At 40.3% G+C, this 19,328-nt stretch overlaps 1 protein-coding gene across 2 annotated transcripts in view; it reads right to left on the bottom strand.

Moving 5' to 3' along the window:
* Positions 1 to 19,328, bottom strand: part of Myzap (myocardial zonula adherens protein) — an 87,654-nt gene that overhangs the window by 25,482 nt on the left and 42,844 nt on the right. The window contains exons 10-11 of one of the 2 annotated variants that reach the window (XM_076850850.2): positions 18,216 to 18,321; positions 11,850 to 12,370 (exon numbers count right to left, since the gene is read on the bottom strand). In XM_076850850.2, coding sequence (XP_076706965.1) covers positions 12,317 to 12,370; positions 18,216 to 18,321 — 160 coding nt within the window. In that variant the 3' untranslated portion in view covers positions 11,850 to 12,316. Of the gene's footprint in view, positions 1 to 11,849; positions 12,371 to 18,215; positions 18,322 to 19,328 lie in introns of those variants that run through there. The other variant, XM_076850849.2, reaches the window with a different exon arrangement.

Genomic DNA, 19,328 nt, shown 5'->3' with positions numbered 1-19,328 from the left:
ATTTTGTTTCAGTACGACAATAGCCTTATGATATAAGGAAAAGTTCATATGTTTTAGAAATGCTTGGTGAAGTATAAAGGAAACATATGCAGAATGTCTGGGGTTTGCTTTTTATCTTTTTTTCCTTCAAATTTTTGTTTTAGTTATTGATGGACCTTTATTTAATTTATTTATTTATATGCAGTTCTGAGAATCAAACCCAGTGCCTCATATATGCTATGCAAGTGCTCTACCAGTGAGCTACAATGCTAGCCCTTGCTACACAAGATGAAGAAAAGAGGTGATTAGAGCAAATATGGCCAAATCATAGTATCTGTTGAACCTAGATAATGAGTCTAGTGGGCGTCATTGATTTTTTTCTCTGTTCTGAGTGCATTTGGCATTTTCATTATAATTCCACAGAGTTTTAAAAAATAAAATAAAAATACTCTGAAAATAAAAAGCAAACTACACAAAATAGAATATAAGAAACACACTTAAGGAAAAAAAAAAAAAAAAGTCCAGGGCTGGGGTTGTAGCTCAGTGGTAAAGCACTTGCCTAGCACATGTGATATACTGGGTTTACGCGTGGCAACACATAAAAATAAATAAATAAATAAATAAATAAATAAAGGTATTGGGTCTACCTACAACTAAAAAAAAATTTAAAAAAACAATAAAAGAAAGTCTAGTGTTGATAATAATGAAAGAAATTACCAATTAAAAACTGTAACAAGTTACCCTTTAATACCTATTAAATTTGCTCAAAACTAGTGACTAAAGAGGCCGGTGTTGGCAGGGCTGGGAGGGACAGCCACTCTCATGTGTTGCAGGTGGCACTGTAAATTAGAATGACCCTTTAGGCAATTTAGCAATAAATATTAAGAGCCATAAAGCTGTTCAGACCCTTTGACCCACTAATCCCGCTCCTGGGAATTTATCCTGAGGATATAATTCAAATATAGGAAAAGAGCTGTATATATAGAGATGTTCTTGCTCCCATTATTTATAATAGAGAGAAAATGGAAATAACCTTAATGTCTAGCACTAAAGGAATGAGCAGTAAATTATGGAATATCAATTTGATGGAGTGTATTACACAGATGCTAAAAACAAATACACTGCAAAATGGAAGAGTGTTTACAAAAAGCCTCAAGGGACAGAAAAAAGTTTACAATGGTGAAAGTAAAAGCTGGAAGAGAAGTTAGATAAATGACGTAGTTTTGGGGTTGATGTAGGATTATGAACAACATCAAAAAAAAAATTAAATCTGTGTAAATTTTCTTCAATTTTTATCAGAATAATTTTCAAAAGTAACCTCATCATGCTCCTTTTTCATTCTTTCCTACAGTATTAAGATTTTCTTTTTAAATTGCCTTTTGAAATCTAAATGACAGCCATAATAGGCACTGAAATTCACTAAAACTTTCTAAGAAGGTGAAGGGTGATATTTAACCCAACAACATAAAAAATGGTTTCAAATATACTACTTTGCTGTCTCTGAAGGACTCAGAGAGGTATGTGAGTCAAGAAAAGCAGTAGATGTAGTTTAAAAACACAGGAGTGAGCAGCTTATAGGCACATGCCAAGAGGATCCTGTAGATTTTACTTTAAAAAATAGTCCTGCATACTTATGTATTCTGTGACCTCAAATTCAAACCAACAGCATATTGAAACTATTTTTTTAAAAAAAACAACTGAACATGTACAGACTTTATTTTCTTATCCTTAATCCCTAAACAATACAGTATAACAATTAGTCAGACAGAACTGATATTTTTTTAGGTATTATAAGTAATCTAGAGATGATTTGAAGTCCATGGGAGGATATGTGCAGGTTATATACCAACAATGTGCCATTTTACACAAGAGACTTGAGCACCCTTGGATTTTGGTCTTCATGGGTGTGTCCTAGAACCAATGCCCTGAGGGACAGCTGTAAAAAAATTAAATAAATAAAAGGCAAAGATATCATCAGGAAAGAGTGCTATCAGGAAAGATTCTGGGAGCTCTTCTGAGAAAACAGGGCCAATGCTACACTGATAAGTTACCTGGTTCTGGAAGAAGGAAAGGGCCATGAGAAGGATTTGGGGTACAGAGTCTTCTGAAAACAGAACTCCAGATTTTCAGCAAATAATATTTCATGAAGCAACCGTGCTATTGTGCTAAGTGAGGGCTGTTCATGCACATTTGCTTCCATCTTTAAGCATTCCTTACAGCAGCACCCTGTCCAGAATATTCTATGACCAGGGTTGACTAGTTCAGATTAGAGGGGAAAAAAGGATGCTTGGGCTGGCCAAGCCCCACATGCCTAGAGAGGGGACCTACTTTACATCTCGCCTTGGACTCCCCTGCAATCTGCCCTGGAACACAACCCATACCTTATCCCAAGTGAGGCCCCATTCTCTAAAATAGCACACTCATGTGCTCCTGGGTTTTATAGTGTGGTAGTAATATCTGACCTCAAAGTCCTTGGTTCTTTCTTCAGAATCTCTAAATCACATGTTGGTATGGAAAATGATACTATTTCTAACCACTTTTTAAAAAATCTTAAAATACTGTCTCGTAGCATGTTTTGTACATGAGAAGCCTTCATAGTTAGCTTCTACTACATGATTACTGGTTTTTCTCCTTCACTAGACTTTCTAAAAGTAAAGATCTTAAAAATTTTTAAATTCACTAATAAGAAATGAATAAATCAATGAACCCATCTGTCTATCCTCAAATAATCCAACTTCAGGGTCAAAATAGTCCGGAATCGACTCTGTTGAACCAAGATGGTCTTGCTAACCACATGTTTCCAAAGCACCCCCCAAATCAGAGACTACCCCAAAACCCAGGGTACCATGCTGTCAGTATGCAAAGGAAATCTGTTAGTTATATCTGCTCCTACTCCTTGATCCATTTCAGTCTAAAATTTGACCTACAGGTTTACCGACTCCTCACAAAGCTGCATTTAGGGTTAGCTGTCACCAGGAGGTGGCAAAGGACCCACGTCATCAGGCTCAAGTCAGTATTAAAACTGAGAAGTCAGAAGTACGTATCTCCAGACTTTGCCTAAACCATTTCTATGAGGACACTTATCTTGTTGCAATGCCTAAACCTAAATATCAAAAACAATCCATTATTAGACTCTCTTAATAGAGCAAGGGGCAAATACGTCTTGATGGAACCTTTTAATGAATGTTAACAAAATTTCTTCTAATCTTCATCTCAATTATCATGTTTGTTTGTAACTCAAACTGAATATGACTGGCAACCTCATGCAACCAGGCTGGATGCTGAATCTCTAAGACTTCAGGCTGGTTTGATATTTGAAAAGAAAGGCGAAGTAAAAGTTCTAGCTCCTTAAAACTGATGGAGGCTTTTCTTCTTTTAGCTATAATTGAGTTATCTACCTATGGGGTTTGAGCTAAGTGGTTACCTTTAAGCATTGCTGCCCACTTATGGGGAACCCAGGCCCTGGCCCCAGAGAAGCTGGATATCTCAGTCTCCTCCTTAAAGGCCCTCCAAAGCCCTAGTGCAACACATGAGGCCCTTCTGCTGGGATCCCATTCTTGTCCCAGTATCATTTCATGCCCAACTCATCCCTCAATGAACCTACATGGAAGCTGCTGCACCCCTTCAGCACTTGGTTAACATACTACACTCCTGCCTGCAGGCCTCTGCACAAAGCTGGTGCCTCCATCAGGAATGCCCTCCCACCCTCCATCACTTCTCACGCGGATAATTCCTGCTGTCATGATCAACTCACTGTCGTCTCCCAGGCCAGCACATCCCAACTCCATGTCCCTCCTCTGTGATGCTTCAACCCTCTGAACAAACCCATTAGGACATGTCAATGTTATTGTTATCCTTTGTTTCCATCTCTGCCTTGCAAAGACCCAAACCCACAGAGAACAAATGAATGGTGAATCAATTATCTTATACAGAAGATCACTTCTTGGAGATGAAATCACCCTTATCAACCCACAATTTTTTTTATAAACTGCTTTGGAAACAGAGACTGCTAGAGTAAAAGAATTTCTCTCAATCCATTTCAAAAAAGAGCTTCTGTCAACAAGACCAAAATGAAATTGCATACAAATTAGGAAGGTTCTGTTTTGAATTCAGCTCAACCCTGGAAGTTGTAAGATTTCTCAGCTTCCTGAGAAGTTTTTTTTCCCCCATTAGTAGCAGGTAGAACATGGGCCACTTCTATTAGATGTTGGAAATTATAAAGTTGTGTAGTTAGAATTATGTGACCAGTGTCCAACAGTGTTAAGACTCAGAAAACATAACTCAGTGTTGCACTTGGGGACTATGAAGAGACATTAATGAAAAAAATACAGTAACAAATAATCATTAAATACTAGACAACAATTGTTTGTCAAGATATTGTTGTGTAGGTGTTTCCCAGCTGGGAAATAATAATATACATGGGAAATGCCTCATGTAAAATAGGAAACTGGCTGAAATAGCATGTGGGAGGTGCACATTAGATTGTTACACACTAGGAGTGCAGAGCGTGCAACAACTCTACTCCTTATTTCACTAATACTAGAAGGCACATTAAAATGGATAGTCACACAAGTTTCACACTGACACAAACTAGCCACGATGGCGACAAAGAGCATCACACCCAAGTTTGGGTCAAACTCTCATAAATGAGAGACTGAGGACCAGGGGTGCCTACCAAGCAAACCAAACGCAACCAGAATGCATCGTCATAGGTTAGGAAAATGAAGCTCACGCTTAACCAATCACAAACTGATAACTAACCTCAGACTAAGAACTCTACCCATCAGAAGCCACCAATTAATCTGTAGCTAGGAACTTCGCCAATCAGAAATTGCAGACTAACTTCAATGAGGGGCTTTCTACTTTAACCAATCAAATGTTTTCCTCACACCCCTTGGTTGAAGCCCCAGTCACTTTCCATCTGGTGATGCCAGGTTAATGATCTGCTGATTTCTCACATAAACTCCTTAAAACTAAAACAAAACAAGACAAAAGTGAGAGTCACATTTAATCCAACTGTTGAAGATCCTGTAAGGGAAAGAGAACTAGATTTTTAAAATCCAGACCATTTATGACATTATTATTTTCTTTGAAGTTTATTATGTGTTCACTTTAATTTTAGGAATAACCAGTTGAGGCCCACAGGCACATTTATTCAAGTCTGGGTTTGGGGGCTTTGTGCATATTATGTGTACCCACACCACAAAACTCCACCACACATTAGTGAACAAAGTGTCCCAACCTCTGTCACCAACACCCCTGCTTTGTTACTCCTTCCGGTGGACCCTCATTTACAAAGACTTCCTATGCATTCATAAATAAATAATTAATTTTTCCATTGAAATATTTTTTAATGATGTATAACTACCAATTAATGTTACTTAACAAAATGAGATCATTTGGATTATGAATTCTAGGTCATAATTAAGCAAAATGATGCTTTATTTTGAGTTCCAATAGCCTTTTCTGGGGAAAGTTATGTTGCTATGTTATTTTAAATTTTTAAAATTTCCCAAGGAAATAGTTCAAAATTCCCCATTATTGTTTTCAAAACCCCTATAGATCCAGTAAACCAGTGATCTGACTAGGCAGGGATGGAACAGGACAGGCAAGAACTTTCTAGAGCTCAGCCAGGCTTCTACCAGATTCTCCCTTGGTTTCCTCTTGTCCTGACAGGGCCTTGTTTTAACCCAACCTCTTGATCACTATGGCAGACAGTTGTCTCCATTTCCCTCAACAAAACAGGAATCATGTTTGATCCCTATATATTGCATTGCAGAGAGAGAGGGGGGGGGGAGGGGGAGAGAGAGAGAAATTGATATTTTACATTCTTTCTCTGAAAATGATTTTTTTGCTATAGCTTCCTTTAATTCTATTTTGAAAGTCTTTAATGCTGTAATTTCATAGCTATTGTATTTTTAAAGTACATTCTCCTTGATAAAAGCCATCACAAAATTCAAGAATAAAATAATAAAGCTTAGACTCTTTTATTAAAAAAATAATACATAGAGAAATATGACAAGATCAGAATCTGCCCTGCCTTAATGCAGCATGAAAGAACAGTTTAATAAGGGGAAGGAAAATGGAACATTATCTCATTTGTGGGGAGGGAGTGAAGGGAATGAATTAAGGCCACAACAAAATTCAACTGAAGAATTGCTAAATGAAGCTCTGAGTGGGCAAAATGAAAAATCAATGAAGGAACGGAGGGGAAAAGGTACATTTTTCATCTTCATGATGCTTGATTGGGTTTGTGGAAATTCATTTTCAATTAATGTGCCTTGTGGCATTCAGCCAGGCTACATATGAACAAGGCACATATTTTAATCAATTTTTTTCTATTAAGTTTGAAGTAATATACAATAATAGAACTATGCTATTCAAAAGAATCCATTGAAACTGCCTTCTGAGGTAAAATAATCTAATTTGGTATGATTTCTATCTTTTATTAAAGATAACCTAACTTCTCTTTAAGGAGAGCAACTGATTCTCCAGGGTGCCTAAAAATGACTTGGCTATAAAAATGTCAAGTAAAGGTGGATAAACTGGCTTCCCAATCTGAGTGCTTTCACTGAGAAGGCAGGAAGGATGTGCACTGGGTACCTGGCCTTTGCAGGGTTAGCCCTCGATGCTGAGAAACGAACTCAGGTGGTTATCCCCACTCAATGAGGATCCAAGAGATTCACCATTCGTTCATCCCCTCAACAAGCACCTCGACGTTGGTGGGGCCAAGACCTCAACTCAAGAAAGTCTCTATCCATTGGGAGAGGCCCAGGCCCTTTTATTCACACCTTCCTGCTGGTCAGAGGTTTGTCTGCCCCCATCCTTCCTGGGGCAACAAACTAGCATTACATTGCTGCCCTCAAAGTGAGGAGAGGATGGGAAGAAGGTTGGCACGAGCTCTTTAACAAAAAACCTGCAAGGACCCTCATTCTTCAGGCTGTTCATTTCCCTGTGACTTCAGAGGAGGCAGGTGGGATGGAGAAGTGGGGAAGCAGCTGATTTATCCCTGTGCTTTCTCTGATGAATGCAGTTTCAGAGACAAAATACCAGATGCTTCATAGCAATATCCAGGGAGAGAACTATTTCAGAATAATGTAATGAATATATACATATATTCACACCTGGTGCTAAAAAAAATGGTATTTTCAAAAATGTTCATGAATGAAGTTCAAGTACCCTTGGACATCAGCCCTCCCCAGCACTAGCCCAGCCTCCCTCCCAGCTGTCCTTCCTGCCCTTTCCCCTCCTATTTGCCCAACACCCACTGCCAAAAACCTCAATCAGAGACTCAGATATGATCAGGAAATAGGGAGCCACTGAGGAATTACGAGCCAAGTAATAAAGACGATTTTTCTTGGCTTGGTGTTGACCACCTACCACAACTACTCTCAACCTACATTTCCAGCCTCTTCATTCAGCAATCTCTCCTCTAATCCAGTCAAACTAGATCAGTGTTCCCTGGACTCACCCCGCTTTCTGGCCTCCATGTTTTTGTTTTTATTTATTCTATATCTTGTCTGGTATAACCCTTCCCACTCATTCAATTCCTGCCTCAAAAAATTCAAGCTATCCTGCAAGACCCAGTCCAACACCACCTCCTCCCTGAAGTCTCTCCGCCCACACCAAATTTAGTACTGATTTATAGGCACTGTGCTATTAGCACTTGGCATGCATGCTCTCAGTGGCCCTTACAGCCACCTTATAATCATCCGTGGAGGAAGGCCTATGATGATTATTCTTATTTTATTGATTAGGAATCAGAATCTTGGAAAGGAGAAGTCATTTGTTCAAGATACAAAGCCTGATCAGGAGCAGAGGCAGGATGCAAAGCCAGATTTCATTTACTCGGAGCCTTCAAACTTAACCACTGTGCGGTCCTGCTTCTGTGTTCTCAGTACACAAAGCTCACAACTGGGTGTATCACTTATTCTGTCTCAGACCTGAGGAGTTGAAATGTTAGCCAGAAAGTCCTCTGAGAGCAGGAACTCACGTCCATTTCTGGACTCAGTTCACAAAAGGTACTTCTTTCGTGTTTATTGACTGTCCCATCAGAGGAGAGCTATTCCTGGCTCTGCCTCAATCCCACTCCCACGAAGCAAAGGCCTGGGTTTTCCTTTAGACTTCAGCAGAGGGGCAGGAGGACAGAAATATTCAAAGACTGGCACAGGGCAAAGAAGTACAATTTTACAAAGGTGACATTAAAAAAAAATGGTCTTGAGAAACAAGCTTTCATGAGCGAAAAAAAAAAAGATGCCTTAGTCATACCATATGCAAAAAAATAAATCCCACATGGATTATTCTTTATCAAATAAATTTTTATTGAACACCTACTACAGGGCAGTGACCATGCCAAGTATCGGGGATACAGCCATGAGCACAACAGACAAAAGTCCCTGCCTGCACAGAGCTTACATTCTAGCAATGAGACAACAACAAAATAAATAAGTAAAACTGACAGGAGAAGTACAAAGTGCATTAGCAGGTAATAAGTGCTACATGAAAAAATGGAGTAGGGAAAGGACGGAAGGGATGGGCACATGGGGCATAATTAAAGACCTAAAGAAGAAAAACAAAACTTCAAAACAGTTACAGAAAATATCTTTACAACAAACAAGATGTACAGCATAGCACAAAAGGACTGATAACTTTTCCAAGATTTAAAAGTCATACAATATGAGACACCACAAACAAGCACCATTGACTAGGTCACCCAAATGTTTTTGATAAGTGATTAATATTAATAATATGGAGAGTTTATACAAGCCAGCAGGAGAAAAGATAAAAACCTAACATAAACATGAACAGAGGATGTATTATCACCCATATACATGAAGGAGGACAACTGAATGGTCAAGGAGCTTATGAAAAGTCGCTCAGTCAAGAGATCTGGAATGGGTAGAAGTTAGGTTGACGCAAATTAAAATTAAAACAATGAGATGCTATTTCATAACTGTTATTTCATAACAAAATTATAGTCCACACAGCGCCAGGTGGTGATGAGCATTTAAAGAAATCTGCCCTCTCATATATGACGTAACGTAGGAATGCTTTGGAAAGCACATGGGCAGTATCCAGTAAAGCTAAGCTAATCAACCCCACGTCCTGGCCATTCCTCCTGTAAGTGTATTTCCCAGTTAGAGAAGATGGAGGCATGTTTGATGCAGTTTGTTGAATAATAAACCTGGGAAACTAATAAATGTCTATCAATAGGATAAACAAATTACAATACATTCAGATAAAAATATATTAGACAGCCAATGAAATAAATAATTTAAATGTATATGTAGTAACATCAAAAACAAAACAAGAAAAAAAGAGTAATTTGCAGCTGGGCACCATGCACACACCTGTAATCTCAGCAACTCAGGTGGCTAAGGCAGGAGGATCACAACTTCAAGGCTAACCTCAACAACTTAGTAAGAACTTGTCTCAAAATTTTAAAAAGGGCTGAAGATGTAGCTCAATGGTAGAGCACCCCAGGGTTCAATCCTCAGTACCACACACACACACACACACACACACACACACACAGAGTAAGTTGCAAAATGTGTATAATATGATTTATTTTCTACAGTATAGATTAAAATTTATGCAAAAATTTTCAACACAAAATTAGCCATATACTAATAATAAACACATATCTCTGTACTAAAAGCATGGAATAATGGCCTGGATAGACCCCAAATTGCTTCTGAAGGAGAAGGAAGGGTAGAAGTGGGAAAAGGGGTAGAATTGGATGGAATAGAAAAAAAAATAAGAACCTGTTCTTTATCTGCAATGTTTCCTTTTATTTAAAAAAAGAAACAAAAACATGTCAAAATGTCAGCATTTTTTAATTCTAGAAAATTGTATGTGGAGTTTTTTTATTGTTATCTCTAATTTTCTTTAGCTTGATTTTTTTTCCCAATCAAAAAACTGAAAAGAAGCTAGCTTTGGAGTCAAAGACCTTGAAGTGGAACCAGCACCACCATTATTTTTTGAGAGACTTCTGGCTACTTATTTTCTAAGACTCTGAGCCTCAGTTTCCTGGACTTATAAAATTGAGTAATGGATACCACTCAGAGGAGGTGAATGTGGGAATGTGAGGTCTGTATACACAGCCTTGAAAAACAAGACATGCTTAACAGCTGGTAGGGACCCGGAACAGGAACTACTCAGCCTCACATACTTCCTAGGGGCAGAAACTGGTCAGCCAGGTCTCTGAGAACTAGTTCAAAGCATATGAGAAACAAGCTCAATAAAGAGAACATGGATTCAGTGACATTTACAAAGAAAAGACCTTCTCCCTAGGGAAGACACTGGTGCCATGAAAACATTAATCAAACTCTATCATCAAGTGCACTGTGATAGTTCTTGCGAGAATACGTAGAGAACAAAGGTTCACACAATTATGCTCCTTCTAATAGTTTTGTATTTTGGATAAAGTATTAAGGTTTTTAAAACAAGGATGTAACTAATACCATATTTAACATTAAACTTCAAAACTCTAACATTTTCATATACTATAAATAAATTCTGCCACAAACTCTTGAGAAGCACCTCCTTTGGGTGGGAGCATCCAGGAGAGGAGATGCAGTTAAGGGCAGTTAAGGGCAGGGCAAGGGAGGCTGGGGATGGGGTGTGTTTGAACACACAACTCGGGTTTTGCTAAGGCAGTAATTCAAGTTCCTACCACATCCCCAGGCAAGAAAGAGGTGAACTGGAGGACACCAGAAAAGGCAGAGCAGAGCAGCTGAATATGGGTTGTGTGAGGAAGGAACGAAGATTTAAGAAGATCATGAATTAGCCCAGACCATGGCCAGGATGAGAGGAAGGTACAATGAGGCTCTAAGCCATAGCATTTAGGAGGTACTCTAAGGTTAATAGAGATGCTTGGACCTCTACTCACTATCTGCTCCACAAAACAAGGCCTGTCTGGCCTCCAGGTACTGTCCATATCCAAAAGAGAGGGGAGCCCACCTCCTGGGGGACTTGGCTGGTGCTCCACTATCTCTGAAGGTCATGGCACTCCCTTCATTCCAATTATCGCACCTTTTGAAAGTGGGTAATGAATCTATTCCACTAGAACAAATGCCAGAGACTTTTCCACCAGAGACTTAGAAAAACATGGGATGAGCAGAGGAATCCCTGGAAACAGTGTAAGTCACCGCCATAGTGTAGCATCCAGGTGAGCTGTTCTTCAAGCTCACTCCAGGTCCTGCGGAACTCTGGATGCTCAGAAGGGTGTGTGGGATCCATGTTTAAATGGAGCACCAGGCACAGGGTAAACTGGTTGCAGCTGCTTAGCAGCAGTTAATTTCAGAAGTGGCTGAAGCAAGTAGAGAATGACTGGAAAAGGGCCGGATAGAAATATCAAAATGAAAGACTAAGGGCAAATGTGGACAAGAAAACATCTGCATACCTGCTTTTCCACAAAGATGTGAGGGGAGAGAACTATCCAGTGTCAGAGGCATGGTGGGCCTCCCCATGAACTGCCTCCATTAGCCCAGTCCACTGGTTTACAGAAGCTAATACTCCCTTCACCAAGACTGCTGCTGCTACGACCAACTAGTTCCCAGCAACACTGTTAAGTTTTGATGAAAAACCAGCACTTATGGATGTCCAGAAAGACCTCTATAAAAATAAAGTTATACGTGAGCTATATTGCACTTCAGTATATTTTAGCCAAATAGTTTCATCAGACATATTTCTCTTTCCACGAGGTTTGTTGAACTGTCCAATCCGGCAAAATGCCCAGGTTGGATACACTTTTCTTAAACAAACAAGGAGAGAGAGCCTACTAGTGTTGATACCCATTCGGAAAGGACACCTAAGGGCCACTTCCCAAATGCAATCACACTACAGGGACATGGCACTGCTTGTCTTTTGTGAGGTGTGATCCAGTGGGGCACACTTTCTTCTCAGGGCACTGAAGTTCTTCAAGTTCTCTTCCCATCACCATATCTGGTGTCCTCAGCAGCTTTTCCATAAGAAAGGATTCATGTTCCAAGATCCTAGGTCAATCTACGCTTCCTGAATTATGGTGAGTAGTCTTTTTCATTGTGGTTCTTTCCTGATGTCTGAGAACCTAAATGTCTAAAAAGTGCTCTGTGGATCTCGGATTTCTCCCGACTCTGCAGTTTTATGATGTACAAGTTGAGGTCACAGTATGTGGGTGTTTTCACAAATGAGAGCCCCACAGGATCCAATTTTCTTTTGAATAGAATGTCCTTCCTTTTTTGTTCCTTGGCTCATCACAGTAAATACCACCTCTTCCTGCAGAGGGCGTACAAGTGTTCTTCTAATCAGGAGCAGCAGAGGGAATCACTTCCACACAGAGCAGAATACCACTGTATCATCTTCCAAAGAGCCGTAGACTAAATCTGGAGAAGAGCTCGTGCGACATGATCTGGAGACAGTTGAATTGAGCGGATTAGGGATGAGGGCTTAGTGCTACAGCTCCTTCCCCTACCCCAACCTGGCTGATTATCAGAGACGGGAAACAGAATCCTCTAAACAGGACATTTGGCCAAAGTGTGTTTCTGTGTGGCACACTCCAGTGCACCACAACAACTTTGAAATGAACTGTGACAGCAAATGGTTGAGCCAATTAAAATGGAAGTTTCCTGGGAAGAATTTGAATTTTAAAAATTGCATTACATATAAATATTCTACTCAATAGTCTGATGGCTAAGCTAAAGATCAGCACAGAACAAAGAAGGGAAGAGAGCAGAGTACCAAAAAATCTGATTTGGCCCCCACGACCTCCAAAAGGAAAAAAACAGCAGACCTGAGTAATGGCCAGTACTTTAATCAGCTATACTTGCTTTCAGTCACTTCCCTTTACTGAAGGTGTACACAGCAGGAAGACATTCACCAGCAGTAATAGTAATAGCAGCAGCTAGTATTTATTGGGCATTCCCTATGTTCCAATTAACACAATGCTTTATTAGACTTCATCTCATTTAATTCTTACCCAAAAACCTCTCAGCTAGATAATGATATTAACCTCATTTTATAGACAATGAAATGAATACCTTTTCAGGTTACTTTTTATTGTCATCCCTAACAATCTCCAGTCTCTGCCCACAAGAGGTACTTGTGACTCATGGACTGGGAAGATAAGTTCAGGGGCTCCACACAGAACAGACAAGGGAAGCCCTGTTTGGCCAATTGGCCAAAGAACCAGAAACTCAAAGTTGCTACTCTCTGAAGAGCCACATTTCATCCGTCCCCCCTTCCCCACCCCCATTCAGTTTGTTTCCCCAAGGAACTGTCATCACATTATGATGAGGGCATCATCACTCTGAAAAGGGTCTAAGAGATGGTGAACAAATACTTTGAAAAACATTGGATAGGAATTGAGAAACCATTTTGCTGTGTCTTCCACTTCAGAAGTGGTCATTGTTAATATTATTTCACCAAGGCATTCTGTTTGTTTTGTTTATATGGCAGTAGTAGGATTGAACCTGGCTCACTCTACCACTGAGTCACAACCCCAGTCCTTTTTACTTTTTATTTTGAGACCAGAGTCTTGATAAGTTGCTCAGGCTGCCTCAAACTTGCAATCCTCCTGCCTTAACCTCCTAAATCCCTGGCATTACAGGTGTGCATGCATCAAGTCTAGCTTGTTTGTCTCTTTTCTAAAGAGGTACAGTATAGCCAAGTGTAAGGTCCTCTGATAAATAGAAGAAGATTGTTTAAACCAGGAGGAGAGCAGTTACACCCAGATGTGCACAGTGGGAAAAGGATCCAGGAGAACCACTCAGTCTCTGTGTTAAGTGTTAGGTTCCCAGCCTCCAGGGACATTATGTAGACTGGATTCTGTGAACTTCAGTCTATTCTCTGTTTAACAAGGACATCTCAGACCCCTTTGTAATATCATCCCTCCAGGATTGATCTGGATGACTATAGAAAGATGTTATGATCTGCATACCCCCAGGCTAATACAGCATTAAGAACGAGTTTTATAGAATCCTCCCAGGACACAGGATCTAGGGGTTGGCAAGGAACAAAGCTTGCCTGACAGGACCTGGATAGTTTCAGACTTGGACCAGCTTTCTCCCTTTAGTGCTCCAATCCCTGGTGACTAGCCCCCTGGGCTTTCTTCCATGAAGACCTTCTTACTCCAAGCTCATCAGCAGCTTTCCCCCTCAGGTCTAGGAGCTTCCCAGGGAGGCTGGCTGAATTCATGAAAAACATGAAACCCAACAGGGGGAGTCAGGCCACTGCTATGAAAATCCGGGGCATGGGTCTCAACCTTGGCTGCAGTCTGGAATCACTTGTAGAGTAAAAAAGCAGCCTAAAAGGCCCCCAGTACCCAGTCTGCACAGGTGGGGCTTTTGTTGATGTCATTGTTGTTTTGCATACTATTTTTGTCAGACCCAGAATCAGCTAAGAGAGCTAGTGGTGGGAAGGAGAAGCTTGACCTCCATGACAAACGACATAATCCTGTAGAAAGACCTAGACTAGTGCAGGTACTTACCCTACACTTTTCAGAAGACACTGCTCTTTTTGCTTTTTTTCAATGAATTGACCCCTTCAAATATGTACTCAACTCTAGATAGGGCAAAGGGGAGGAAGGTGAATGGAGGGGGAATGGAGATAGGAAAGATGGTGGAATGAGATGGACATCATTACCCTAAGTACATGTACGAAGACACAAATGGTGTGCCTCTAGTTTGTGTTCAACCAGAGATACGAAAACTTGTGCTCTATATTTGTAATATAAATCTTATTGCATTCAGCTGTTATATATAACAAATTAAAATAAAAAAAGAAAAAATATGTACTCATCCTACATTTCAAAAGGTCCCCTCCCCACCCTAAACCCTTCTTATATAGTACAAGTCCTTACTGTCCCACACAATGGAAATTATGACATTACTGAGCTAAGGACTATAAAATGTGGGCCAGTCACTTTTTATTTAGATTATTATCATTACCTCTATTATTATGAGATGATATCCTACAGGGGTGGAAAAGATAGATTGCTTAATATTTAAGGTTTCCAAGAGCCTCAGTAGTAGTATCTGGACATTTTGAACTGAAAAAAGAAGCCAATCAAATTAATAAGTTTCTTCACAGGCATTACAACCAAAATGACACTAGAGGTAGATGGAAACTGGATTCCCATCCTTGCTAAAGGTGGAGCTGTGGTGCATACAAGCTTTCAGATTCAGCATGAAGGAAAGAAAACTGTCCCTAATATCTGCTTGAAGGTTGGCCTCTTTCCTCTCTTTCTCTTTCAGTAGCAGGTGTTTACAGATAAAAATACACTTCTCTTCTAAAGCCAGAATTCAAGAATTCACACTGACCAATTCAGTCATCTAGATTTTTCAAAACTTGGCCCAAGTGATCTGGAGGGATTTAATTATGGTTTAGCTGATTTCACTCATTATGCAATGTAATAAGCTAAGATCATAAGAAGGGGCACATCCTAGTAAACAACAAAAAATTCTTTATATAAAGGTACTGGATTTCCTCCACACAGCCTTTCAGATGACAGAACACAGAATTCTGTTGGAACACTGAAGAGCTCCTCACTCGACTTCTTACTTCATGAGGAAGACACCCTTGGTGAAGGGCTACATACCTTCCCAATATCAGAAATGTTTTCTATATTTTGAATGAAGCAATGAAATTTTTTTCTTGCAAGTGCCACCCAGTGGTTCTGGCCTGGCTCTGCCTCATAATACAGACCAAAATATACTTCCTCTTCTGCAAAGCTTCTTTCTAAGAGCACAGCTCTCACAGTGCTCCTTGGTTATGTCCTCCCCAATTTCTCCAACCAGTGCCCCCATTATCAGAACCCTCAACTCCTTCCAACCTGGTCCTGCTCTTCTGAAAGTGCTCATTTGTCAATGCCGCTTTTCCATGTTTCTAACTTTAAGAAAAAAATATGTATTTCCATAAATGTATACACAGCTGAGATTTTTCAGCAATTCTTTTGTTGTAGAAGTTAAATGGTATACTAGAAAAATACGATCATTTTTACTATTTGATTTAGGTAATTTAAATCCAGAAAAAAAAAAACATTCTTTTTGTATGTCTCCATTCACTGTTAAAACCCAGACAGCCCCTAGGTGGCGCCAACTCTAAAGGCGCCATCCTTATGAGTGACTGGGCTTTCTGAATGCAGAGAGAACACAGCATGGACATTGATATATGTACATGCTCCCCTATACATACATACACACACACACACACACACACACACACACACACACAAACACACACACAGTTGGTCTTTTGTCTCCACACCTGTGGGTTTAACCGACCTCAGACTGAGTATATTTAAAAAAATTAAAATTGCATCTGTACTGAACATGTACAGATTTTTTTCTTGTCATTAGTCCCTAAACAACACTGCATCAACTATTTACATAGCCTTGACACTGCATTAGGTATTATAAGTAATCTGGAGATCATCTGAAGTACATGGAAGGATCACATAAATTGTATGCAAGGGATCTGAGTATTCAAGGATTTTGGTATCTTTGGGAGTCCTAGAGCCAAAAGTCTCAGATACTGAGACATAATCGTGTGTATGCACATGCATGTTCCCCCACTTCATTCAAACTGGTACCTTCGTTCTAATCTGGCAGGTTACAAAGCAGAGAAGTCTATACTTCCTTTTATAACAAAGTCTATCTAATTTTGCTACCACTCTAAAACCCTTACAGATAAGGATCTAACTGCATCAAAAGCCAATCAGTGTGAAGTTCTGTTTTATGGTTTTCCAACATGTCACATGAGAATAGCATACTCTCCTGCAGTGAGGAGGAAGAAATGCAGCTCCCACAGGTAAGGAGTCCCATGGGAGACAACAAGAGATCACCTTTGCCCCAGACTTCCAGTGTGTGAAATTCAAAAGCAGAAAAAGTATGCCCTGAAAGCCAAGGTTCACTGAGATGGAATTGTGACAAGTGATGCCTCCCCTTGGGAAATACCTCTGAGATCTACCTAGTGCAGATGGCAGGCCAGATTCACCCCTGTGGCCACTGCCTGGGGTGGAAATCAGACAAAGGTACGGCCTAGCTTCTCCTTAACTGATTCCACTTCTCCCCAGACACTTCTGTGCAAGCTCATAAAAGACATGATTCACACGGTATGGTTGGGCTTCTCTTCTGGGGACAAAATTCTATCTGGGTGACATGTGTGCTTATCCTATAGCCAATAAAAAAAAAGTGTCCCTCTTCACCCTTCTAATTCACTGACTTTAACTCCACCACACTAACATCCCCAACATTTTATGGGTTAATAAAACACATAAACTTTGAATGTGTCTATCATGTGTATGAATTATTGATCAGAAGTAAACTTTTAATTTTAATAATGCCCTAATAAAACAGATATCTCTTTAGGGTTGTGCTTAGTATTAGGCAAAAAAAAAAAAAAATTTTTTTCAGTTCTCCAGTGACAAACAAATGTCGAATTGAATTAATGCCTTTTCTTCTCTTTTGCAAGTTAGAGAATTTAACCAAGGGATTTCTTATAACCCCATTAGCACTGACTGTTCTTTTTCTGTCAAACTACAATAATATGTGACAGGCTTTACAACAGCATGGACTCCCCTCTATCAAGTCAGCACAGGAGGGAGAGAGATGAACAACACTGACCAAGCCCAAAGATCTCTTCTTTCCCCTTAGAGGAATGTAAGTGTTCAACTTACCTGCTTTTTCTCATTTAGAAAAAAAGTAAAACATCCCCAGAAGAATAAATATGTGACTTCATTTCATGTTCTAGAGACCATTACGAAAGAGAAAGGACTACAGGAAAAAGAAAGCATGAAGAACAGGAGTGGGAGAGAAAACAGGGAGTTGGGAGAAAAGAGAGAAGCAGACAAGGAAAGGGAATGTGAGAAGCAGCACAGGAAGAGGCACTCAGTCATGGAGAAAGGACATCAGTGGCGGCTGGGAGGGAGAGGCAGGCGGGTCTGGGAGGCTGCAGCGCCCTGAGCTCAAGTCAACCTCTCCGTTCACACCACAGAGGGTATCACTGTCCTCCTAGACTGGGTGTATTTATGAACCCACTTGCCTTCACAGCTTTCTAACTGCAGTACTTTGTGTGGAGAAAGCCCTCTTTTAGAAGGATAATCACCAGTCCACACCAGACATATGAAGAAATCCCTGCCTGGGTAAGTTCATGTGGGAGCCAGAGGAAACTGCTGAGAGAGCCACATCCATTCTAGGGCTGAAGTCTCCCCACCACAGGAAGCACTCCTGGTCCCGAGGCTTTGCGCTGCTGCTTACCTCTTCAACCATCTGCTTGACTTTCTTCTGCTGGCAATGCACCATGTCATCTAGGTGTCTGATCCGTTCTCGCAGGCTGGCTGATGCCTCCTCCAGCTGTTGATACCTAACACAGGGAGAAAAAAGCAACTGAGTCCTAAACCAATGCAGTCACACCAGCACAGGAGGTCACCACTTTGTAGAAATACTGTCAAAGAAACTCCAAGACAGGCTGTTCTTACAGTGCACAACCTAGATGACTAGAAGGAAGACAGGACTCTTCCAAGTTCCCACTTTCAAGTTGTATCCTATGTAAAGCCAATTGCTACACCTTCTGGGGAAAGAGAATTTTTTTTTCCACTTACAGGTATGATAGCAGAAAAGGAAATATAACATGCAGTATAGAAAGATGTACCCAGAAATACAGAAAAGACAGTAGTCGGGGTTAATACAGGATTGGAGCATCCAGTTGCCATGATTAGGAAGACAGAGAGGGAGAGTCTAGCAACACAATAAAATATGTGAAATCCAGGGCAAGAGTCCTAGAAAAGCTGGAGTCAGAGTTAGCCTACACATAATTTATTTGGGATAAACAGAGAACATGTTGAAAGACCTTCTCCACATCAAAACAGAGTCGCTCAGGTCACAGAGCATTTCATACTTTTGTTTTGAAGCAGCACAAATGATTCTCTGATTTTGTTTGGTTCAAAGAAACCAAAGGAGCCGCAGATGACTCTAGCCTCGGGGACCTCCAGCATGGAGCATTAGAGGAAGGGTTTGGTAGTCTGCACCTCCCAGCTCTGCCAGGTCCCTCCTCAATACTACAGTTAAAAAAAAAAAAAACACTTCTATAACCTTGACAACTCTGAAGTTACATAAGAGGAAGGAAGGGGCTGGGGCTGGGGCTCAGTGGTAGAGCACTCATCTAGCATGGGTGAGGCACTGGGTTCCATGCTCAGCACTACATAAAGATAAATAAATAAAGGTATTGTGTCCATCTACAACCAAAACATAAAAAAAAAAAGAGGAAGGAAAACAGGTATTTTTTCAGCATATACTAAGTGGTGGGAAGTATGTCCTTTAGGACTAAAGTTCCGTCCTAATGTGATCCAATAAGAGGGACCATGCTATCAA

This window comes from Callospermophilus lateralis, chromosome 3 (assembly GCF_048772815.1).
Source record: "Callospermophilus lateralis isolate mCalLat2 chromosome 3, mCalLat2.hap1, whole genome shotgun sequence".
Taxonomy (NCBI): domain Eukaryota; kingdom Metazoa; phylum Chordata; class Mammalia; order Rodentia; family Sciuridae; genus Callospermophilus; species Callospermophilus lateralis.
The sequence above is the reverse complement of the archived record's forward strand: the minus strand, read 5'-3'. Positions and strand labels throughout refer to the sequence as shown.